Genomic DNA, 25,864 nt, shown 5'->3' with positions numbered 1-25,864 from the left:
AGTCTTGCCTTTCTATCTGGGACCCTCTTAACGCTTCTCTTCTGTCCCTGGCCCAGCGCCTTCCGTCGCAGCACGCTGGTCAGCTCCTTTCGCCAGTGCGCGGACTCAGCCCCGCCCACGCGGAACCCGAGTCAAGAGGCTGCGGGAGGTGAGCGGCTAAGGGGCGGGGCGGGCCGGGGCTTCGCCGCGCGCGTGGGCGGAGCCGGGGGCACAGGCCACCCCTGCTATATCTGCGCCTGCGCGGCGCGGCTGCGGGGCCAGTCGGGACGGAGGAGACAAGATGGCGCTGCGGGCAATGCGGGGGATCGTGAACGGGGCCGCACCCGAGCTACCCGTGCCCACCAGTGGACCTGTGGTGGGATCTCGGGAGCAAGCGCTGGCAGTTAGCCGGAACTACCTTTCCCAGCCTCGCCTCAGTGAGTATCAGAGAAAAGACAAATCCTGTCTTGCTCCTTAGCTAAGTCTCTTGCTTCTATTCACCTGCTTAGCGGGGGAGGGGGCATTTATTTTTCCCTCTCTCATCCCACCTACTCTGACTCAGTCTGTCTCTAGAAGGAGATTTGAGTGTATTTGATTTATCTGATGTTTTCGTAACATAGGTGGGCTGAGGGCAAGAGCATCGACGAGAACTTTTTCCTGGGGTTGGTGGGCTCCTGGCTATTGCCGCGTCCTCTCCAACTTCCCTAGACTGGGGGACACGCGCTCTTGCTTCTTGTCTTTAAAGGAGGGCCGCTTCTTGTCACTTCAATCTTAATCATTCCCTGACCTCAAATGGATTTGTAGGGGTCGAGGGAACGCCCCTTCCCATCTCCTCCCACCAGTGTAGATCTTCAGGGCTGGTCAGGAGTTCCTTCCGAGGGAGACTATGTAGTGCCAACGCTGACGTGGTCTGGCCTTTCGTTGATGGTCAGGCCCGTAGCCAGAGGGAGATGTTCTGTGGAGGGGCTGCTCCACAGGAGGACACCTTGATATCAGAGAAGCTACAGCTGAAAAGTACCCTGCAGGTCATCTACTCTAACCCTCTCATTTTACAGTGGGAAGCTTAAGGTGCAGGGAGGGACAGGACTTGCCAGACTTTAAACAGTTATTGGCAGAGCAGAAACTAAAATCCCCCCCCCCTTTTTTTAAGTAGGCTCCACGCCCAGCGTGGAGCTCAGCACGGGGCTTGAACTCACTGAGATCAAGAGTCGCCTGCTCAACCGACTGAGCCAGCAAGCGCCTCTAAAATTCCATTTAATTCTCGCTGGTCCTTTTTTTACCATTGTCTCTTCATTTACTGAGGAGTTAAACCTAACACAATTAAGTGCAAGGCTATCTTGGGGAAGCCGAGTAGCTTTGCCCATATTATATAGTATTATGTGCAAAATAATATCATATGCATGTTTAAGTGTTGTGATTATTAAAAAAAAACAAAACCTGTCTTAATGAGGTTTTTAGTGGACTACCCAGTAGTTCCAAAAGAAATGCCTTTTTTTTTTTTTTTTATTACTAAACAGTACAGTTGTGTAGCACCAGATCTCTTTGCAGCTTCCTTCGGAATTGAGCCCTGGAAATAGACTCTTTTTAAAACTTGGGAAAGCTGATGTTTCCCCAGGTGGTGAGACTATGTTTGCACTGGTTAGTTGCCAGAATGCCTGTTTGTGGGTGGCTCATTGGTTAAAAAGAACTTCACATGAAGGGTTTCAGTCTAGCCACCCTCCAGTCTGACTAATCCCATCCTGATCTGTCACTAGGTCATATGACAGCACTGCAGTGTGAGGAAGAAGGAAAACACAGTTGATTCCGTGGTTTGCTGAGATGTGCTTTTTACAGTGGGAATTATCTGAATTATCTGAGACTGCCTATTGGAGGTTTATATAAGCTGAAGTAAATGTTTCAGGAAATTAACAGATTCTATAGATTTTGACAATTTTATACCTAACAATTCACATTCTCTTTTATGAATTGCATTTGCATGCTTTGCTTTTCTTTGGGTAGACAGACATAATTGGTGCTTCTAGGAAAAGATTATAAGATTATAAGGGTGCAGTAGTCAGTTTCCATACAATTACTCATTCTATGTCAATTCGAAGAGTATCAACTGCAATAATTGTTTCAAGAGTACTCCATGATTGTTAACCCTTAAGGGAGATGAGTATGCTTTTTCAGTATTCTTTGTGTGCTTAGCCCAGTGGCTAAAGAATTCCAGATGAGATTCCTCCTGACAAAGTTGTTGCAATATAATGCTTAAAACTGACCTCAGGAATCCTTTTTGTATCCTCAGTGCCTAGCACAGTGCTTGACACATAGAAGGTGTCTTGTGATTGTTTTATAACTTGCGTTAAACCCCTTGTTCTAATAGTTTAGTAGATTCTTAATGTGGCTGGAATCAGAGTAGGGAGTTGGGACACTTGGTTGAGTTACTTTTCTGTACCCGGGTTATTCTAAAAAGCGTAAATGATACCATTCTTAGACTAACAGCTAACTACATTTGAATATCATCCTTTTCTTATATTGCCACATTCTTGATTCTAGCCCCACAGTTTTAATTGCCTCTGAATAAATACTGATTAACCTCTTAATTTTTCTAAAGATTGATCATACCATCTTAGGTGGTATGTTATTGTAGTTATTTAATGTGTGCTTTTGAATGAAGGAATGGGACTGATAATACTGGCAGTACTGCTGTACAAATTGGATCCTGTTTTAAAACAACTTCACGATACCGGGTCTTTTAACAAGAAATGGAAAATGAGATATGCAGCCTTAAAGTAATCTTGAGCACTTTAGTTGAATTTCTCAATTCACAAGGAAAGAAAACTTAATTGTTGTTTAAACTTTGATCAAAGTTCAGTAATGCTTATTGAACTTTTTGACACTGAACATTTTGAATTAGATAATTTCCATTGTTCTTGAGACCTTAGATTAGAACTGACCTTAAGTTTCTTATTTCATAAAGCAGAGGTGTAGCCTCAATGAAAAGGAATCATAGGCCTACTTTTTCTAGAACCTCTCCCTCATTGCCTACCTGTCAGGGTGTGGGTCTCTACTGTTCTTGCACAATAGATGATTGCTGGGGGGAGGTTTTTGTTTTGCTAATAAGGTGGAGGCTAGAGTACTGGATCTCTTGTGCAATGACTGTCTACTTTTCTCTTTGAAAATTTCACAATCATTAAGTGGTGTTACTAGTGTTGAACAATCTCATATCTTGCAGGAGGAAGAGGATGTCATCTGACAAAATATGTGCTGCTTAAAACCTTTGTAGATTTTGGTTTTGAAAAATACTCTATAAATATTTATTGCCTGCTTGATAGTTCAGATCAGAGATGTAACTTTTTGGTTGTAAAATATGTTCACCATGTAACGTAAACACGTGTCAGTATTGTCAGAAGTTCTGAATATCCCCTGCGGATCTAACTTCTTATTCATTTGGAAATTTTCATAAGAAGAGTGTTCATTATTTTGGTAAATAGAAATGTTTATATAACTTGTGAATGGGTTTTGACTTTTTAGAAGAGTAGCTTAATGTCTTTGGCAGCCTTTCTTGAAACTGTTCTCTCTGCTTTGGGCTGTTAATGATAATGGTGAGGAAGGCTGGATAAATAACTGTTTAGAGTTAAATGGTGTTTGATATTTTCTTTGCTTGTATTTTTTTAAATAATTTCATTATCATGGAAGAGAGCTATAGTTGCTATACAAACTGCCTTTTAATACCTGTTTGTAATCCAAATATTAGGAGCTCTGTCATCTATATTTTTTAATTATATTGGAGACTAAGTTCAGAAATATTATAAGGTCCTAGAATACCAACCTTAGAATTAGGGGTAGGGGGGAAGCCAAACAAACAAAAAACCCAGTTCTAAGTCTTGTTCTCCCCTTGAGTAATAAATTTCTCAGAGCCTTAGTTTCTTTAAGTGTTGAGTGGGTATATCAGCCTTGCCTATCTCCCAGCATTTTGTGAGTCTGAAATGAGGTAACCTATCTGAAGACATTCTGTGTAAGTGTGAAGCACTCACCGAATGTAAAGTTTGGTGATATTTTTATTTGGGTTTGGGTTATAACATTTATTAGTTCAGTTTGTATATGTCAGTTTAATTTGCAAGCATGCATGTTGCTTAAGCTCTGATTTGTATCCGAAGTAGTCTCCTTGCATTTTTTTGTATGTGTGTTTTGCAGTGAAGGGAAACTGCTGAAGTAAGCAATAGTAATTAGATTCTCCCTTTTCTGCTTAAAAACTCTTCCAGTGGCTATACTCCCATTAGAGAAAGATTGTTTAGCAGTAGTGACAAAATGTAGACACAAGGGAAATACTGTCCAATGCATTGAATAGTAAAAATAGCTTACTTTTTCATAGCTAAAGTTGCAGACTCGTGAAATTATTTTGAGTAGTATAGCTACGTAGGTCTTGCAAATAATTACAAGAATGTACCAGGCCACAAAAAATAATGAGTTGAGTTTTGGAATTTGAGCTGCAATGCATTGAATAGTAAAAATAGCTTACTTTTTCATAGCTAAAGTTGCAGACTCGTGAAATTATTGAGTAGTATAGCTACGTAAGTCTTGCAAATAATTACAAGAATGTACCAGGCCACAAAAAATAACGAGTTGAGTTTTGGAATTTGAGCTGCAGTACAGAGTTAAAAGAACAAGTGACTTTGGAGCCAGACTGTACAAGTTCAGATCCTTGGGCAAGTTACTTGATTTCTGAGTGTCATTTTTCTCTTCTAAAACTTGGAATATTAGTTAACTCATAGATCTTTTATGGAGATTAAGTGAGAATTCCTGACAAGTACTTATTAAATGTATATTGGTGGTGTAGGTATTAATCAGTTTGAATGGTTATTTATAGGCTTTTTAAAGGCTATATACATTGCAAATTTAGAGACTTGTTTTTGATGAAGTAGAATCTTAATAAAAGTCAGCTTGATTCACTGTTTCCCGCAAAAACAATGACTAGTGTTTCTTTTTCTTGGTCATGCTTTTGCTTGTGACTGGCAAAACTTAATAATTTTAAATGAGCTTGAATTTAAACATGAGAGTCTGAGGCATCTTTGTTGTAGAGGTTAAAGTTAAAGGAGGTGAAAATCATGGTGGAAAAAGTAGAGAGAATTTTCAGAACCTGAAGGATTTTGTTGGTTACATTTTATTCAGAACAATTGCTTCTAAATCTCAAAACTAGATCCTCTCCCCAATCCCACCAGCCCACACCCTCCTCCTATCCCTGACTATTCTAAGTGAAGGTTTTGAGATGTTGTTTCTATATTTTTAAAAACTGGATTCTAAGAAAACATGTTTCAAATGTAGCTCCTTCTGCATTTCTACTGAGCAATTTTAGAAAGTGATTGAAAAATTGAATGTTTGGACACAGTAAAAATGAGAACAACAAATTTTTAAGGGGTAGGAATTATTTTTAAGAGTATTAGTTTATTTTCATACAATGGGGAAGATTTTCATAAAAATAAGTGTGACAGCTGAGGTTTTTCTATAAAGGGAATAAATGATTAATTCTTTTACATTACTATCCATTCAAGTAACTTAAGTCTTTAAATTTGTGACTTGCCTTTTATTATCTAAGGTTAAAAAAGTCATCTGGGAGTCTCTGTTGAGATAATTACAATTACAGATATTCAGGCAAATATTTGGTATCAGGTTTAAATGTCCTATGAGCATGAATGACAAGTAAGTGCCCCTGATGGTGCTTTCCTGCTCGCAGCATTTGTACCAGGGCACTTGCTTCCTGTTTTTAAGTTCTTAAGCCCCTTGAGTAGACAGACTAGATATATTAAATGGTTTCCTCATTCTTGGGAGTCTACATTTGTGCCAGATATGTCTGTCCCAAGACCTCACAAGAAATCATGAAAGTGAAAAAAAATCTCAATTAGTTGACAGTTTCTTACAACATATTCAATGCCTTGTAGTAAGTTTTCTTCATTTATTTTTTTTCAGCTGTTCTGGTTATGAAATTTAGTTAATTCTGACGTTAGAATTACTGTCTTCTGAGCGTTCTGTTTTATACCTAATTAACATTACATTTGACATGTTTGTAGGTGTGGTAGGGTTGCAGGGTAACTATCTCCTTCTAAAATGAAGGATTTGAATAGAGCCTTATAGATTGGTAGTTTATTCGATTGGTAGTTTATTCCTAGAGAATAATTTGCAGTAGAAAATAGAAGCCTCTAAACTGACAGTAACATTTGACTTTTTTTTTATAAGGATCTTATTTGACCTCTGGCCTTTCATTCCATTGCCCACTCCCCTCTTCTTAAAGCTCTTTTCCCTGTAGTTTTTATGACATTTAATTATGGCTTTTTACCTCACAGTTGACAGTTTCTCACATTGCCTTTGTGAGTCTTGTCACTTGTGCTTAAAGTTGTTGAGGCTTTCCTTTGCCTTATCTACTTTGCTAAGTGCCACCTCTTCTTTAAAGCATTTCCTTTTCTCTTCTAGGTAAGAACTTCTGCTAGGTTTTTCTTCTGTTCCCACAAACCCTCTGTACACCTCTGTTACAGCCAGCCCTTAACTCTTACCCCTTCTCCATATAAAACTGGGAACTCTTGAAAGGACTCTGCCCTTGTGTGCCTTCTTTGTTTTTGTATTCTGGGTCCTTAAAACAAAGTGACTTACAGTAAGAATGCAAAATGTTAAAAAATAATAATAATAAGGCAAAATGTTTTTGGTTGGATGAAGGTGGGTAATGAAAAGTTGTACACACACAGGTATATTTTATAAATTCAATTAAATTTTGTAACTGTTTGTTTGAGTGCTCCATATTATAATAGGTGCCATAGAGAGACGAGCTTTTTGGTAATAACTACAGAGGTAATTGTAGGTTGTTGTCCTGTTTGACTAAAGGTGATTCTTCTGTTTCTTTCTAGCATACAAGACAGTATCAGGAGTCAATGGTCCACTAGTGATCTTAGATCATGTTAAGGTAATCCTGTGATCATTTAACCATTTATGTAAAAACATGGCATTAAGTCCTGTTCAATACACTTTAAATCTTAGTTATGATTTTTAACCCACTCTTTGGTCTGAATGTCAGCGCTGTATAGGGGACGAGTTTTTTTTTTTTTAAAGATTTTATTTGACAGAGAGACACAGCGAGAGAGAGAACACAAGCAGGGGGAGTGGGAGAGGGAGAAGCAGGCTTCCTGCGGAGCAGGGAGCCCGATGCGGGCCTCGATTCCAGGAGCCTGGGATCACGACCTGAGCTGAAGGCAGACGCTTAACGACTGAGCCACTTAGGCACCCAGGGGACGAGTTTTATTTTATATTTTTATTTTATATTTTTTTAAAGATTTTATTTATTTATTTGACAGAGAGAGACACAGTGAGAGAGGGAACACAAGCAGGGGGACTGGGAGAGGGAGAAGCAGGCCTCCTGCTGAGCAGGGAGTCCGATGCGGATCCCAGGACCCCGGGATCATGACCTGAGCTGAATGAAGGCAGATGCTTAACGACTGAGCCACCCAGGTTCCCCAGGGACAAGTTTTAAATCAAAAGTCAGAAGACTGGATTCCAGTAGTGGATCAACTATGGATTCTGTTAGAATAGCTCATCTGCAAAATTTAAAAAAAAAAAAAATTTTTTTTTGGGGGGGGGGGTCAATCCTACCTCATAGGTTTACTGAGGAAAAACAATAATATATGAGTGTGTTTTATAACCTATAGGTTATTGTATAGCTATATGGTATCTTATGGTTCTTGTCATAGACTGCCATGTATTATAATTATTTGTTAATAGTATTTGTCTTTTTTTAATAAATTTTAAGGTCTTTGAGTGAATAAACAAAGTTACTTTTATCTTTTGAGGGCCTGACACTGGTATTCAAGTAACAAATAAACAAGAACAGATTATCTCAACAGTGATTAAAACCCTAAACCTATCTCTAAACCCTAAACCTAAAGCAAAGAACAGTTTTTACTTAGTTTGTTGTAAGCATGTTTAGTTATATATTGGTTTTTTAGCTACACCTATACATAAGAATTATAAACACTATTACTGTTATCATAGAAAAAGTGACATAGAATATAGACCATAATTGAATACCCTAGGGAGAGCCTCCTACCTGAGCTCTATGATCAAAATATCTTCAGAGAAAATAATTTATATAGTTTGCTTTCTAGAACAATAATTATATACTGGTTGGTGTTGGGGTGGTTTAGGGGAAAGGCACACAATTACTAGTTTGTTGAGAAAAGTAATGATGGAAATATGTTTGCATTGTGACCCTCTGGAAGCAGAAAATAAATGGAAAAACATTTCATAAAACAAAGGGCAAAATGCATTGTCTCTTCAGTTTTATACTAAGATTATATTACTAAGCATGACAAAGGTACCTATACAAATTAACCTCAGGATTAAACGTAACAAATTTACCTCCAGCCACAGTCTTATACTAGTCTACAATTTGATTCAGAGTCTCAATATAGTGCACTCAGTTTGTACAAGGTTTAGGCAGGTGCCCATTAAATGTCTTGTGAAAGAGGGGAGTCTACGCTTTTATTTTTGAGGAAAAGATAGGAAGCTTTCTTTGTTTTTGTTTTTTTATCCTTTTATTTTTTTTCCTATAGTCTTTTTTAGATAATATTTTTGGCTCACATTTTAGGAACTTGAAACTTTTTTGTTAGTAAATATGTTACTGAAAACAAAAATATTTGCATTTTTTTTTTTTTAAGATTTTATTTATTTGAGAGAGCAGAGGGAGAGAGAACATGAGCAGGGGGAGGGGCAGAGGGAGAGGGACAAGCAGAGCCCAACACAGGACTCAGTTCCAGGACCCTGAGATCATGACCTGAGCTGAAGTCAGCATTTAACTGTCTGAGCCACCCGGGTGCCCCCAAAATATTCACGTTTCAATTATGTTAAGCACTGAGCTCAGAACAGAAGATATGGGGAAAAATGGGTCTTCCCCCCAGTGGAGCATCATGAAGGGGAGAAGCAAATATGCAGATAAACACGTATCTATTTAGTAAGTGCTATGAAGGCTAAGTGTGGGATGCTATGAGAGTCAGTAAAGAGAAGGACTTTAGAAAACATCTTTGAGGAAGTAACTTTAAGAGTGTTCAAAAAGTCTCCAGCTGAGGAAAAACTGGTAAATAAATTATATGTAGTTGTAGGAATGGTTTTATAACACCAGATTTAGAGTGTCTTTTTAACTTAAAGGATGAAGGAATAGATAATCTTACACAAATTGTGTCAGAATAGAAGATGGAGACTGCTACTCATTTCTTGTTATGAAATTGGCTTACCTTTTTTTTTTAAGATGTTTTTTATTTGTCAGAGAGAGAGAATGAGCACAAGCAGGGAAAGTGGCAGGCAGAGGGAGAAGCAGGCTCCCTGCTGAGCAAGGAGCCTGATGCAGGACTTGATCCCAGGACCCTGGGATCATGACCTGAGCCGAAGGCAGACACTTAACCGACTGAGCCACCCTGGTGTCCCTGAAATTGGCATATTTTTAATTTCCAAACCAGACAAAGGGTGGTACTAGAAAAGAAGAAAGACAGTTATCCTCACTTATAAGCATAGATTCCAAAGTTCTTAATAAAAGTATGCTCATGTATTGGAAATTAGCAAAAATAATTATGTAAAAAAAATCAGTAGAATTATGACAAAGTAGAATTTATCCCAGTAATACAAAGATGATTTGATGTTAGGAAATATATCAGTAACTTAGTTTAATTCAGCTCATTCATAAATTAAACTAGAAAGAGCTTATGGTCTTCTTGATAAATAGTATCTGATAAAGTTACTCATTTCTTAAAAAAAAGAAAGAAAAGGTCTCTTGGAAATAAAGAGTAGTAGAACAAACTTTTAACCTCTTAAAAGATACCCACCATAACCTATAGCAAACAGCATACTTAAGAAGAGACTCTGGTAACATTCTCATATAAATCAGAAACAAGAGGAGGATGCATGGTTGTTACCACCACCTCCATCTTTGTACTTAGAACCTAACCAGTGCTGTGGGAAAAAAGAAATAAGGGTATAAAGGTATTGGAAGGGAAAAGGCACAGCTGTCATCATTTCTTGGTGATACAGTTAACTAAGACTCAAGTCATTCAGTGGGCAAACTATTAGAAACAGTGATGTAACACAGAGTTGCTGGATACCAGAATCAGTCTACAGAAATCAGGAGTATTGTATATGCCAGAATTCATTATTTACAGAAAACCATGAAACTTTGTTGAAAGACATAAAGGAAGACTTAAAATAAATGAAGACTCCATGTTCATGAATGAAAAGACTCAGAGTGGTAAATATATTGGTTCCACCAGGCAACAGAATCAGTGATAGAGAATTAAGGTTAAAGATTTGGTGCAGGCAAAGCAATTGTTATCAGTGGAGCAAAATTAAGCACCCTGAAACCAATTCTTGTTATACTGGATATGTGACTTGGTAAATGGTAAAAGCAGCATTACAAGTCAACAGGGGACATGTGCTGCTTGACAAATATTATTGGGGGGTAATTGGCTTTCTATATGAAAAAGAATGAAAATGAGAAAAATAAAACTGCATACCACAAATAAAGCCAGTTGGATTATTAAAGGCCTGAACCTAAAGAACCTATTAGAAGACAAAATCGAAAACCATTTGTATGAATTTAAATTAGAAGGTTTTCCTAAACAAGATACAAAAGGCACAAATCATAAAGGAAGACAAGTCATTTTATTACTTAAAAAGTTTTGAAACTTCTTTGTGATAAGATACCATAAACAAAATTAAAAGGCAAGATACAGAGTGGAAGCACATATTTACAAAAGGGTTAATATCCAGAATCTATAAAGCTCCTACACATTAAAGAAAAAGCAGATCCATTTGAAAAGTGAAGAAGAGATATAAGCCAGTCATAGGTAATAAAGTCTGAATTGTCAGTGAACATGAAAAGCTGTTTAGTATTAGAAGTATTAGGAAAATACAAGTTGAAAAGATGTTATTTTTACTTTAACAAAATGGCAAAAATTAAAGTTCAATAATGTAGGATTGGCATAGCTATAGGGAAAAGATGATTTTGTACACTGCTAGGGAGATTGTAAATTAATACAATTCCTTTGCAGAGTAATTTGAATATTTACATAATGGGCACAGCCTGTATGTAGCTCACGACTTGGTAACCAAATACCTTGGGGAAAACACACTTGGCCTGAGGAGCCGCATGCAAGAATGCTTTTGTAGCATGTTTATAATAGCCTAAATTTGGAACAACCTTGAACTCCACTGTTAGAGAACTACTTAAATAAAATGTGTCATTTGATTTTAACTACATTTGTTTTATTTTAACATTAATTCTAAGATGCCCATTTGTTCACATGTTACCATCTCCATAATCAAGAGTTTTACAATCAGTGGTTCACCATATTTTAATTGAGAGATATTTTCCTTCACATCACTCAAAGTAGTGATGTGCTTTTCAATAGATTATGTTGATAAAATGAGGTAAATAGTACCATAACAGATCTAAAACATAAGATCAAGTGAAGAAAATGAAAAGTTGCAGGATGATATATTTAGTATGTTGCCATTTATGTAAATAAAACACTAAAATCTATTTTTGGAAACCTGCATTTTAAAATAGTAAAAGTGGAAGAGGAATATATATTTGGTTAGGAGAATTTGAGGGGGGCTCATTTATCTTATTACAATAGTGATTATTGTATTTTTAATTGGCATTTTATCCCCCTCCCCACCAAGCATACAGGTGAGTACACACACAGCCCAGAAGCAAACATCAGTTCTGAGTAGTGGGAATGTGGTTATTGTAATTTTTGTGCCTTTATTTAGTCTCAGAGTTTAAAACCTATACACAGGAGAAAAAATTGCTGCTGTTTTATGGATTTAAGACCTTTCTCTGTACCTTATGCTGTGTTTACCAAATTATATATGCCAGTCTAAGTGTTTTAAGGACGTAGACTACCTGAAGATGTTACAAACTCTCAGTATATACCTGTGTGGTTTGGCGAGGTGGGGGACGTTTTACGTGCATACATGCTATGATAGAGATAGAGCATATAGGGTAATTTGGGGAGCTTTTACATATTGGTTATTGATCCTTTATTTTTTCTGGTATAGTTTCCCAGATATGCTGAGATTGTCCACTTGACATTACCAGATGGCACGAAGAGAAGTGGACAAGTTCTAGAAGTTAGTGGTTCTAAAGCAGTGGTTCAGGTAAGCATCACTTTCAAAACCTGGCCAGTTGAACAAAAATAAGGAACACTTCTTGTCTTTTCTAGAGATCATTGAGTAAGTCTGTCTTTAGAGATTGATTACTGGCTGTGGGGAGAAAAAAATTATTTTTTCTTGTTGTCTTGCCAAATGTTAGCCATCTATATACATTCTAGTCCAGTAGCTCCACTGCCCCTGGTAAATGGCTTTTTTTTTTTTTTTAAACAAAGCAGATAATCACATGGAAGGAGGTAGATGAAGGGCAGAATTTATAACTTATGGGATGAAACCAAAACAAGATCTAAGTCTGTTTCTTTAAATTGTCTCTTATAATACCTAGTTTTTAATGTTACCAATTATGGGAAATGCCAGTTTTCTCAAATAACATGTTCCCTTAAAAAGTAATCTAGAGCAAGGGTCAGCAGGATTTCTGTAAAGAACTAGATAGTAAATTTTTTAGGCTTTGTGGGGCCACCTAAGGTCTCTGATGCATACTCTCCTTCTTCCTTCCTTTTCCTTTTTTTTTTTCTTAAACCCTTTAAAAATGTAAAAAGCATTCTTAGCTTGGTGGAGTTAGACTAGAGTCATGATCCTTGATCTAGGGGTTGGCAGTTTGGTTCATTACCATGGACATTTCTTTGTTCATTATATTGAAAATAATGTTTTACTTTATATGGGCTGAACAGACAGAAATAGTACTTAAGTACTTATGATCTAAATTCCTTTTGCCCTTCTGATTACTTCTCTTTCTCACTAGGTATTTGAAGGGACATCAGGTATAGATGCCAAGAAAACGTCCTGTGAGTTTACTGGGGATATTCTCCGAACACCAGTGTCCGAGGATATGCTTGGTAAATTGGTGTTATGCATTCAGGGCAGAGATCTGTTTTCTTTTAAACATTTTTCCATGGAGTCTTTCTTAAAAATTACCTATCTGAGCCATAGTCCACTCTGTACTATCTTGTTACTGTTTCACAGGTCGGGTCTTCAATGGATCAGGAAAACCCATTGACAGAGGTCCTGTTGTACTGGCTGAAGACTTCCTTGACATCATGGGTAGGATGATAAATGGGTTTCTGTGTTTTGAAGAAAATAGCCTCTGTTTTATATCTTTGTCAAAGAGTGATTTTTGTGATATAAGTAGATAACCAATGTAGTCTATATCAATTGCTTTATTATTTAATAAATAGAAATCATTTTAAAATTTTATGTAAAATATGTTATTACAAATTATCACTGGTATATCTGAAATGTAAATAGCTTTAAAATGTAAATGGCTTCTAAATTAGGATTTTTCTCTTATTTGCTATACCTTTATTTCATTTTAGGAACTTGTTCTGCCGTCATATATTTTGTGAGGCTACAAAAGACTAATGGGAAATTTTCTTAAACAGTTTCAGATTTTGAAAAATAACTGATTTTTTAAGAGAAGAAAAAAATGGCTTATATGTCGTAGTCTTAATGTCTTAAAATTTTCTCTTTTGGAAATGCATTAGGCCAGCCAATCAATCCTCAGTGTCGAATCTATCCAGAGGAGATGATTCAAACTGGCATTTCGGCCATAGATGGCATGAACAGTATTGCTCGGGGGCAGAAAATTCCAATCTTCTCTGCTGCTGGCTTACCACACAATGAGGTGAGAGCTAGGATCTCTTTGGTGTGAAATTTAACAAGGGAGAATTTCTAATGCTTCACTGTTAATAAGAAGCCAAATAAAAGGTTTTCAACAATACTCATTTGTATCCAGTACCCTTTTCAACAATACTTAGTGTTATTGTTTATATACTCCCAACTACATTGAATCTTTATCCAAGCCGATTTCTGTCTTCTTGCTTACTCTTACAAATCTTTACAAAAAGTACAAAGTAGCTTTTTTGGGGAAAGTCCTTTAGAACATCATTCCATTTATATAATTGCAATTCCAAAAAGTTTGGGATAAATGTTATTTTGTTGCAGAAATGTTATTTTAAATTTCAGCTCAGTTCTTTTGTACTTCTTACCAGATTGCAGCTCAAATCTGTCGCCAGGCTGGTTTGGTAAAGAAATCCAAAGATGTAGTGGACTACAGTGAGGAAAATTTTGCAATTGTATTTGCTGCTATGGGTGTAAGTATAATTTTTTTCTATTTTGGTATGACATATAAGATTGTTTATTTTATTGGAACAATGCAGAAAACAACACATACATCATTGGATTTATTTCTAGGCAGAGAAGTTGTAACTTGGCATTTTGGGTAAACTCAGGATTAAAATTTAACATTTGACTGCAAAATTTAAGAATAATTTTCTTTATGCCCAAAGCAGGCTGTTTACCTGTTGGCTTTTGTGAAACTTTGGGAACACTTGAAACTTCAAAAGAAGGAACAATGTAGATCCATAGATTAGCGTTCATCAGAAATACTGAGAATTTTTCTTCTCCCAGCACTGATGAAATCATTGCTATTTAGGTAAACATGGAAACTGCCCGGTTCTTCAAATCTGACTTTGAAGAAAATGGCTCAATGGACAATGTCTGCCTCTTTTTGAACTTGGCTAATGACCCAACGTAAGTAAATAGAGCTATTTCTTTCTGTTCACTCAGGCTTTAGACCAAAAATGTTACCTAAGACAAGGGAAGTGAAATGTTAGAGTGAAGGCAACATGGGGCTAGGAATGGAAGCGCTGTGTTTAATTAAATTCAACTCTACTTCTTGCTGGTTACTTGACATAGGCTCTGAAGGTCAGTTTTCTCTTTGAGAAAATACAACAGATAATACTTGTCCCGTACTGTCATTGTGCATTTTAAATGAGATAATACATATAAATTACCTAGTACCCAGACCATACTCAGTAAGAAATCTAGCCACTCCCATGTTTCTTCCCTCCCTCCCTTCCTCCCTGTTTTCTCTTTCAATTTTGAGAGGAATATAGTCCTGAGAAATTGTGGGCCCATTTCTAAAATCTAACTTTGTAGCATTAAGTAGCTCTTATTATGAAAAAACATGACTGCTTACTTAAGTTATTCTTATTAAGTAATAATTGCTTTTTTATTTATTAAAATAAATAAATTGATTTATTTACTAAAACTTAAATAAATTTCCTCTATTTATTTACAACTTTTGAAGGGAGACTATAATTTCCAGAACCATGTTGTTTTGTCTTTGGCCTTTTTATTGGAGTAACAAAGGATTTAATGTTCCATTTCAGTATTGAGCGAATTATCACTCCTCGCTTGGCTCTAACTACAGCAGAATTTCTGGCCTATCAGTGTGAGAAACATGTATTGGTTATCCTAACAGATATGAGTTCTTATGCTGAAGCACTTCGAGAGGTAACTTTTTTCTCAAAATGGGTCACTTTTCAGAGTTATGTCTGTTTACAAGTTTTCATTTTTCTGTAATCATGGTTTTTTAAGCTTCACCACTCATGTAGTAGTAGAACACCTTAATCGAAAAGGAAAACACAACTTTTTTTCTGTCAACCTAGTTGAAATGATTATAGGATGAGATTTAAATTATTAGCCTAGTTACCATACTGTCACATCTCTCTGCATTTAAGACTTGATTCTAAAAGGCAGCAAATGATGCAAGCTCTTTGTTCAGTTACTCTCCCAGGATGTTCTGTCTTTGTCCAGATTGTCAATTTTTAACCCTTTTCAGAATTTCATCTTTAATTATGTTAGTATTTAAATATATGAAGAGCATACTCTGGACAGCACCCTTTTTAGAACTTTTTCCTTCAGAAAACTTGGTGTTTATTTAGGAACAGTGTAAATGTTCTAGCAGGTACCACCCAGAAGTTTGGGGTGTTCATTGTAATACAAGTTACTGAAATCTTGAGTAAGTTACTCTTTTAAACATGTAAGAAGGGGAAAAAAAGAAAAAAGGCTTTTGAAGGGACATGTTATATGAATATCTAGCTTCTTAAAAATCCCTGAGATCCCTCACCATATCTCACTCTGCTGCAGTGTTTTTTCAGGGAAGGACTTTTTTTTCCATCCATCACAGACCAGTAGTTTTCTAAAGTAAATTAAAATGAGTTATTAGAAAAGTGCATATTTTAAAGAAGATACACAATTTACAAGCCTGGGATTTTTTTTTTCCGCTAGATTTCAACAGACATAAAATTATTCTGTCAGATTGCCATTAGAGTTTTTTTTTTTTAATAATATAGTTTTATTTTATTTTTTTTTTAAAGATTTTATTTATTTATTTGAGAGAGAGAATGAGAGACAGAGAGCACGAGAGGGAAGAGGGTCAGAGGGAGAAGCAGACTCCCCGCTGAGCAGGGAGCCCGATGTGGGACTCGATCCCGGGACTCCAGGATCATGACCTGAGCTGAAGGCAGTCGCTTAACCAACTGAGCCACCCAGGCGCCCTGCCATTAGAGTTTTTAAATGCTTATCCTACTTTGTGTTATCTCATTGCCCATTCATAAAAGTTGGTCTGCAAACCACACTTTGAGTAACACTGCTATAGCATACTCTTTTGGAGGTGCCAAAGTAGCACCTAAAAGTTGGGCTTAATGCTTTAGGGTTCTTGGTGATTGTAGATTAACATTATATATTAATGTATTATATAATATAATTTACATATTATATATAATATATAATTAATATATATAACCTAATATAAATTATAACTTTTCTTACTTTGCACAATGAATGGACTCCTGGCTCTGTGATCTTGGGAAATTATTTAACTGACCCTTGAGCCCAACTGTAATTGGGGTTAACAGCATTACCTTCCTCATAGGATTGTTGTGAGGATTAAATTAAATATGTAAACTGCATCAAATGATTCCTGGGATGTATTTCCTTCTCTTTTGACCTTTTTACATAAATATGGCTTATATAAATAATGGCATGATTCATGGCATGAAATAGATCTTGTGAACTAAGAATGTTCTCTTAGTTTTAAAATAACTTCCTTTGATTTATAAAATTGCAAGCAGATTTTTTTTTCTAGCAAGCTAATTAAAGATTTGCATTATGGTGATATGATTGTAGCAAAAAACTTTTGGTCCCCAATTGTCAACATTTTTGTTGCAGAATAATCTGAACTTGTGTTGCTAGACTTTTAAATCATCTTCCAGAGACAGTATTTAAAAGTAAAATTACAAAACTTTGTAATTGGATATGTTCAAGCAAATGTATTCTAAGCTTTACTTTTCATATTCTGGTATGTGACATTCTCCTCCTTGATTTACTGTCAGGTTTCAGCAGCCAGGGAAGAGGTTCCTGGTCGACGAGGTTTCCCAGGTTACATGTATACAGATTTAGCCACAATATATGAACGCGCTGGCCGAGTGGAAGGTAGAAATGGCTCCATTACTCAAATCCCTATTCTCACTATGCCTAATGATGGTAAGTTTTTGGTCTTTGGATTATAGCAGACGTAATTATTGTAAGGACTTGATTCTGAGAACATCTTACCTTTTTGAGTTGAAACTCTTTTTTTTTTTTTTTCCAAGTTTTTACTAAAATTCCAGCCAATTAACATACAGTGTAATATTAGTTGCAGGTGTAGAATTTAGTTATTCATCACTTACAGTACCTGGTGCCCATCACAAGTGCACTCCTTAATCCCCATCACATACTTAACCCATCCCCTCACCCACCTCCCCTCCAGCAACCCTCGGTTTCTTCTCTGTAGCTAAGAGTCTGTTTCTTGGTTTGCCTTTTTCCCCTGTGTTCATTTGTTTTGGAGTTGAAATTCTTTTGAGGGTTTATCCTTTAAGAGTTTACCTTAACTAGGTGATTTGTATCTAAATGAAATTTTTCATTTGTAAACTGCCCATAATAATCATCCTTTTGTAGAAGAAGAAAAACAATTTTCTTTGTAATTAGAATTTTCAGTTTTCATTTATTAGGTTACTAGTGAGTGTCTGCTATTTGTGGAACACTGATCTAGATATAAGGAAATTCTTTTTTCTTTAACTCACTCTCTAATGTAAATTACTCGATTTTTTGGATTGAGTTGGGTATTTCTTATATACGTGCACCAATAAGTTAAAGTAGCATAAGTGCCAAATGAAGAGCACAAACAGTAAATGCTGCAGGACTTTCAGGACAGAGTGATCACCAGAGGCTGGTTAAAAATGACTCCGTTTTACTTTGCATGTGAAAGTACACAGTGCAGTACCTGTTTGAGTGTATGCTCGGGAGTGAAAAAAGTCAGTAGTCCTCTTCTATTACTGCTTTTTTGTCCTGATCTCAGTGTTTAAAAAGCTATTTTACAAGGTATTTTCAGAAATAGTAATAACTCACTGTAATTGAGCACTGTTTTCAGTGCTTTATAAATATTACCTCATTTGATCCTCATAGCAACTTTGAGGTAAATGCTCTGCTCTGAGTCACAGGGAGGTAAAGTAGTCTATTGAGGTTAAGAAGTGATAGTTTTAGAACCCAGACAGTCTGAATTCATAATTCACACTGTACTGTCTCTGACATGAAAATGTTTTATTCCAAGAAAGTACCTATAAAATTACTTTATGTAATTTAACCAACTTAGAAACGCCTTGCTTTGTAGAACTTTCTTGGTGCTGCCTGCATAGTGGTGTTTTGCTTATCTAACATTCTTATACTTGCTTATGAACTAAGAAGTTCTCTCAGTATATGTTAAATTGGCAAACCTCTGCCAGAGAACTTTGTGTTTAAAATGGAGTTTTATTTATATTTTGGGGGGAAATAACTAGGAGAAATGGTACTTTTTCTGAATGTAGCTAACTTACCTTATGTGCCAGTACATGTCTAACTGCTGCAACTCAGTAAATGAAACCATCCAATATGATAATCGCCAGCTACATTTGGCTATTTGAATTCTAAAGTTCATTAAAATTAGATAAAATTTGAAATAAAGTTTTTGCTTACAATAGCCGCATTTCAGATACTGAATAGCCACATTTGGCTGGTGGGCTACCATATTGGACAGCACAGATACAGAACTTTTCTGTCATCACAAAAAATTACTTTAAAGAGCACTGTCTTATATAATTCTATAGGTAATGCACACTGACTTCCTGTGATTTGTTTATATGATATGGACACTTTAACTAATGTCAGATGTCTTCCTCTGGTAGATATCACTCACCCTATCCCTGACTTGACTGGATATATTACAGAGGGGCAGATCTACGTGGACAGACAGCTGCACAATAGACAGGTATTTGACATTTAAGCAATGCTGTAAAGCTTACACATCTACTCTTCAGTTAATCTTTAATGATTAGTGACTTTGACTTTGCTCTTAGGAATTATTTTGTTAGAAAATATCAGCTTGTTTTCATACGGTTATATAATTGTCGTCTCTGTATCCCAAGATCCTGTTGTAAGAGTGCCAGTATTTAAGATTTAAGTTTCCACTTTTCTTTATTGTGCCTTAAAATGGAGTCATTGGTCTCAAAGAGCTTTTTGGGATATTCTATTCCATAATAATATCTACCAATCTTATTAGTAATACAGAAATACATTTTTTTTTATTGAAGTATAATTGACATATTAGCTTTAGGTGTACAAAATAATGATTTTATAGTGATACATATTGCAAAATGATCACTGTAAGTCCAGTTAACATCCATCAATATACATAATTACAAAATACTTTTTCCTTATGATGAGAACTTTTAAATCCACTCACCTAGCCACTTTCAAATATGCAGTACAATATTATATGTACTATAGTCACCATGCTCTGGATTATATCTTTATGACTTAATTCATTTTGTAACTGGAAGTTTGTACCTTTTGACCCCCTTCACCCATTTGCCCAGCCCCCATCTCAGGCAGCCACCTGTCTACTCTATCCATAAACTCATGGGATTTTGGTTTTTTAGGTTGCACATAGAAGTGAGATCATAATAGTATTTATGTTTTTCTGTGTAACTTAATGTCACTTAGCATAATCCCCTCAAGGCCCATCCGTGTCGGTAAATGACAAGATATGTTTTTTTTTAAATGACTGAATAATCAAAAAAAGATTGATGGTTCTGTAACAGATGCTGGCTCCTAATATCAGCTTTTAGGAGGAATTACTTACTGTTAATCTTTTTACTTGGTTTGTGATATATGAGTCAGAGCTCAGAGGCTGTTTAGATTTGATACTCCAGGCAAATGTTGAAAATCTAGTTTTTCAGTATCATCTTGTACTGTTTTTTGGAGACTTCACTTTCTGAGTTTGGTTCTCAAAAGACATACTATGCCATGAAGTTTCACTTCATTTTCTAACTAGGAGAAGATATTAGAACTCCTCTAGGAAATAAATAGAAGTTTTATGTAATTTAAGGGATAATAATGAGTTTCAGAATGCTTCTTTACTACTGGTAAATCTTGAATTTTGTACTTAAATGTATTTTTTCTCTCATGTTCTATGCAAGATTTACCCACCTATTAATGTGCTGCCCTCATTATCTCGGTTAATGAAGTCTGCTATTGGAGAAGGTATGACCAGAAAGGATCATGCCGATGTATCTAACCAGCTGGTATGTATATCCTCTCAAGGGTGGTGTTTAAAGAAATGAACACCTTTCTTGGTCCATTCTTTTTGCTGTCTTATACCTCTTATCTTTCTCCCATATCACTGTACTTATCCCCCATCCAAGTAGAATTTTAGTATAGGTTACATGTGGAAGATACAATCATTCATTAGAACCAAACCCAGTCTTCTTTTTTTTATAAGGATAGAGGCTGATAACCAAGATTAAAAATCATTTGCTTGAAACCCACATCTAATGCTATACAAGACAGTTTCTAAATTAAAAACAAGCCATAAGGCCATTTTAGGTTTTTATTAGTAACCATAATAATTACAGAATATTCCTAAAAAGATACTCGAATTTCTTACTTAAGAAATTAAGCAATCATCAGAACACTCAGGGATACAGCTTTATATATTCTATGAAATCCTTGGTTTCTGTAGCATTTTTGTTTTTTGTTTTTAGATTTTATATATTTATTTGACGGAGAGAACCAGAGAGCACGAGCGGCAGGGTGGGGCAGAGGGAGAGGGAGAAGCAGGCTCCCCACTGAGCAGGGAGCCCAGTGTGGGGCTCAATCCCAGGATCTCGGGATCACGACCTCAGCCGAAGGCAGACTCTTAACCGACTGAGCCACCCAGGCGCCCCATAATCCTTGGTTTCTGTAGTTGTATGAGATTGTACACCAAGCACAAATAAACAAGAGTACCTTTGACCTTAAAGTAAAAAAGGTAAATCTACTACCGCAAATATTTGTCTTGAACTTCGAGTTGGATTTCTGTGTGGTATGAGTTCTGACTTCCAAATGCTCTATAAAATGCAAGCTCATTAACATATTGAGGAAGTATATTTTTTAGTGTTAGTAGTGCCTGTGGACTGCATGCCTGAAGACTCCTTTCTCAATGAGACTACTTTATAATGAAATCTGATAATTTCATAGGAACTTTATGTGAATTTTGTTTGTAAATAACGTAGAATTCCTTCTGTGGTCTCTTATGAAGATAGCTACAGAAATACTTTTAATTTATAGCCCAGATTACTTTTAACATTTATAAAATCTTATCTGTGTTCATATAAATATTTTTTTTCTCTTTAGTATGCATGTTATGCTATTGGTAAGGATGTACAAGCCATGAAAGCCGTTGTTGGAGAAGAAGCCCTAACCTCAGATGATCTTCTTTACTTGGAATTTCTGCAGAAGTTTGAGAGGAACTTCATTGCTCAGGGTAAGATGACTATTTTTTTACAAACAAAATTTTGAAGACTTCTTTCCCACTCTGAGAGAATTTACATTGATCTCTACATGATTTTCCTTCTGATTAGAGAAGAGGTTCTTCCAGCTGCCTGTCATGTCTTTTTGCGCTTAGCCCTCTGGCTCCTTCCTCTGTCTTCAAGTCCATTATCCATTTAGCTCCCATCTGAATTTTTCCCTTCCTTACACCTGGCCTTCTGCTCTGCTGCCTCCATTGCTGGTTCTGCTTCCTCCTCACCTCTCTGCAATGATCTCCTCATGCTTTGGGAGTTTGGGGCTTTTGTGATTCACTTAATTTCATCTCCTCTTCTAATTTTGTATCTTCCTGCTCCTTCATTGTTTATGTTCTTAAAGGTCTAGCTCCCTGTTCTTTCTTTGCTTCCCCCTTTCTCCCCCAGCTTTGACTTTTTTCCTCTGCTCTTGACTAAATTGCTGTGTATGACCCTTATCCTTTTTCTGAAGCTCCAAATCCCACATTGCCAACTAGGATACTTTTGTTTATGCTGCCATCTCCTCAGGCTCAGCATGGTCAGAACCCAAAGTTGTTTTTTTTAAGCTGACTACCTGCCTAGCAATTCCCTTTTCAGTTTGTCTGCCTCTTGCATGAGCATTGTCTTACTTAGCCCAAGCTCAGTAATTGGGCATTATTTATAACTTTATTCATTTATCCTCCACTGACCAAATATTTACCAATTTCTGTTGTTCTTATTTAGAATATCCTATTCTGGTTTCATTTCTATTACAGTACCTTAGTCCAGTGTTTCTCAAATTTTAATATGCTTTTGAATCAACAGGAGATCTTGTTAAATTGCAGGTTCTGATTCAGTAGAACTGGATGGGGCCAGAGATTCTTCATCTGGACAGGTTCTTGGATGATGTGGAAAGCTGCTGATCTCTGACCAACTTTGAGTCTTAAGGCCTAGTCCAAACCCTTGTCCCATCATCTCGGTCATTAGTGCCAGCTTTTTCACCACTCTTCCCGACTCCCTCTATCCCTCTGATATTTGCCAGAATAAATTTATTACTAATTGTATTGATTGTCCCTCTAGTAAAAAGGCTGTAACGGTTTTCATTACATAGCACATGTACAATTTTCAAGCTGTTTTGATTGGTCTCCCTTGCAACTATTTCTGACCTCAGTAGTGCTCAACACAGATATGTTAACTTTGGAATAATGCATCACGCACACTATACTCTTCTATTTATCTGATGCATTTCTTAGTAACATCAAACCCCCAAAAATAATGTATAATTTTTTTAGTGCATAACCATAATACCTTAAAAAGATAAAAAATGAAGTTCTTCTGGTAGAGAATATAACCCAGAAATCCAGCCACTCTCATTCCTTAGTTAAGAAATCAGATTTATTTGCAGGATAAGAATGACTCTACTACTAAAAATAATTAGTAACAACTTTGGAAAACAACTGACCTATTCAAGGTGTTCAGTTGACTTTTAAGGTTTTCTAAGTGTCTGTACTACCCTCCCTCACGTTCATCCTCTGTTGCTGGAAAAGCGCATTTCTCAATAATCCATAGACAAAACACTGGGTCTAGTTTCCATTGCTCCAGGTATTTAGATCCTACCCAGTTGTCCACAGAGTTGTCCCACACATGCTAGATTGCCCACTGCCTCTAGCCTGCAGGCCTCTCCCTTTTTTCTGATTCCTGATGGTACTTACTCTCTGTACCCTCACTTTACACATTTGGTTGCATCCAGTGTTAGGAGACCTAACTGCTTTGTGTCTCTCTCTCTCTCTTTTTGGTGATACTTGATGCTCACAGTCGTCATAGAGTGAAATAAATAATAACACTGAAAAGTTGGAAGTAGTTTGCCTTTATTCATTCGACTTCAATTTTTTCTAAGGTCCTTATGAAAACCGCACTGTCTATGAGACTTTGGACATTGGCTGGCAACTGCTCCGAATCTTCCCCAAAGAAATGCTGAAGAGGATCCCTCAGAGCACCCTGAGTGAATTTTACCCTCGAGACTCTGCAAAGCATTAGCTGCTACTTCATCGCTGGCTTGATACACTTGTGAAATATTGGTTCTGTTTTCTTTATTCCTTGTGCACTCCCCCATTCCCCCATCTTTGTGTTGAAGTTTACCTTGTTACCCTGTAATTAAAAACAAAGACTAGGTAACATATTGTGCCAGTGTTGCAATGTTTTAAACTTCTAACAGACTTTAAAATATCCCCTGTTGAGAAAACCTGGATTATCAGTGCTCTTTTTACAGTAGCTGCAGGGATGGAGGTGAAGTTTTCCTACAGATATATGTGTTTGTACATAGTGGTGTAGTTGCCTAATAATGTCTTCATTATATGGGTCTCCTCGACCTTCCCTCTCAGCCCCCTCAAGAGTATCACTGTCTGAAGTGACAATGCTTTGATCTCCAATTTAGAGCCAGGATCAGGTCTAAAAGAAGCCTCCTCTCTGAAGAGCCAGGGGCCTCTTCGCTGCGCATTTTTTTTGGATTGTTGCTGTGCCCACAGGTCTGTGCTGCTGCTTCAAGCAGCTGGTTTTTACTGTCCACCTGCTCTGTCCTCTAATGACTAGATTGGAAAAGGAGTTTTCCTTTTTCTCTTTAGTCCTTACGAGTCAGGACTCCTGTGTCTTACTGTTCCTCCCCCCACCCCCCCCATAACACAGAGTCCTGCAGCTTTCGCACAGCTGGCTTTGATTTGACGGTAGTGAGATGCCTTGTCTCGATGATCCTTACTGGGTTTGCCTGCATCCCTGCAGAGGAATCATAATTAAAATAACTAATAGAACTGTTGCTTGGAAGGGGGGCTACGATAAAAGAGGGGAGAAAAACCCATATCCATTCTACATTCTGACATGCTAACAGTGGTTTCAGCTTCTGAAGTGTTGACCAGATGCTGAGGGCAAGGTGGGGAGGAGAAAGCTCTTGTGTGTATGGATATTTTAAACTCTGTTAGAGAGCAGCCTTTGGAAGATCCCCTGTTTGATCTCGTTTTCTGACCCCTCTCTGCCTTTTCAGGGTAATCTTGCGGCACAAGTGATAGCATATAAAAGCTTTCGCCTTTTGATTCTCAGTCCTTGCTGTGAGTCCTGCGCGATCTTCTCTGCACTGCTGCCATGTCTACTGTTTGGTCTCTTTGTTACTCGGTGCAATAGCAACTTCTCTGTGCATTCCGTCTTTCCAGTTGTGTAAAGTAGGGGGGGTCGGGGGGAGTCAGCATGATTATATTTTAATGTAGAAAATGTGACATCTGGATATAAAATGAAAATAAATGTTAAATTAAATGGAAGTTACCTAAAGTGACTCTGTATCTTCTAATCAGAAAAGCAATATCAACAAATGGATATATAATATATAATAATACACTTCTTTGATTTACAAGTTTTGAACATCATACCCAGTGTTGTGAACCACCCCCCCAAGTTACAGGGTCATGGCCCAATTTTTATATCCTTCTATCTTCAGGCTGCCCTTTCTACCCTTTCAAGTGCTTTCCACAGTAATACATCTTTCAACATACTGTATTTTTTCCAAGCTTGAGAGTTACTACGGGTGTTGTATAGCATTCTTTGTTTCAAACCTATCTACAATGAATGATAGAGGATGATAAATAGAAAAAGAAATACATACTGAAGCAAGCCGAAACTTGCTTCAATTAAAATCTTAGATGTCCAGAATATGAAAACATGCTGGTTAAGGACCAGGGTGTGGCATCACAGAGAACTTCCATTTCTCTCCCCTCTTCAATTCAACTTTTAGGAGATGTAGAGCGAGAGGCTCAATCAAGCGAGAACTAGGTAGACCTGTGTTCTAGTTCTGGTTCTGACAGTAAATATAGGACCCTGTTTAGTCTTAACAAATTTGAGTCTGTTCGCCTACGTTCCTTTTAAGGTTATTAGAAGTACCAGAGATTTTGTGTACTAGACAGTGTCTAGTACTAGTATTCCTTTTCTAACTAGACACTGCCCGATCTATGGTAGGTACTCATAGTAGGCTGCTTTTATTAATAATAAGGCAGATTTGACTTATTATT

The 25,864-nt window shown here is 36.9% G+C and overlaps 1 protein-coding gene across 1 annotated transcript; it reads left to right on the top strand.

The window, feature by feature from the left end:
- Positions 1-242: 242 nt before the first annotated feature.
- Positions 243-25,124, top strand: ATP6V1B2 (ATPase H+ transporting V1 subunit B2). Its single transcript, XM_025873899.2, has 14 exons — positions 243-416; positions 6,855-6,910; positions 12,049-12,147; positions 12,902-12,995; positions 13,123-13,200; positions 13,641-13,780; positions 14,148-14,249; positions 14,591-14,688; positions 15,330-15,453; positions 17,337-17,487; positions 19,203-19,285; positions 20,496-20,600; positions 21,691-21,820; positions 23,713-25,124. The coding sequence occupies exons 1-14, from the start codon at positions 281-283 to the stop codon at positions 23,850-23,852; spliced, it is 1,536 nt and encodes a 511-aa protein (XP_025729684.1). The 5' UTR covers positions 243-280; the 3' UTR covers positions 23,853-25,124.
- The last annotated feature ends 740 nt before the right edge of the window (positions 25,125-25,864 follow it).

The sequence above is a fragment of the Callorhinus ursinus genome, unplaced genomic scaffold (assembly GCF_003265705.2).
Source record: "Callorhinus ursinus isolate GAN/ISIS: 27379988/994484 unplaced genomic scaffold, GSC_fseal_2.0 scaffold4, whole genome shotgun sequence".
Lineage (NCBI taxonomy): Eukaryota > Metazoa > Chordata > Mammalia > Carnivora > Otariidae > Callorhinus > Callorhinus ursinus.
The sequence above is the reverse complement of the archived record's forward strand: the minus strand, read 5'-3'. Positions and strand labels throughout refer to the sequence as shown.

What these genes read in the sequence shown, in the direction of transcription:
- ATP6V1B2 (XM_025873899.2), top strand. Translation starts at nt 281, where the DNA reads ATGGCGCTGCGGGCAATGCGGGGGATCGTGAACGGGGCCGCACCCGAG. An exon ending in CTGGCTTACCACACAATGAG is followed by an intron (nt 13,781 to 14,147) that starts GTGAGAGCTAGG and finishes ACTTCTTACCAG; the next exon opens with ATTGCAGCTCAAATCTGTCG. An exon ending in TCTCACTATGCCTAATGATG is followed by an intron (nt 17,488 to 19,202) that starts GTAAGTTTTTGG and finishes TTCCTCTGGTAG; the next exon opens with ATATCACTCACCCTATCCCT.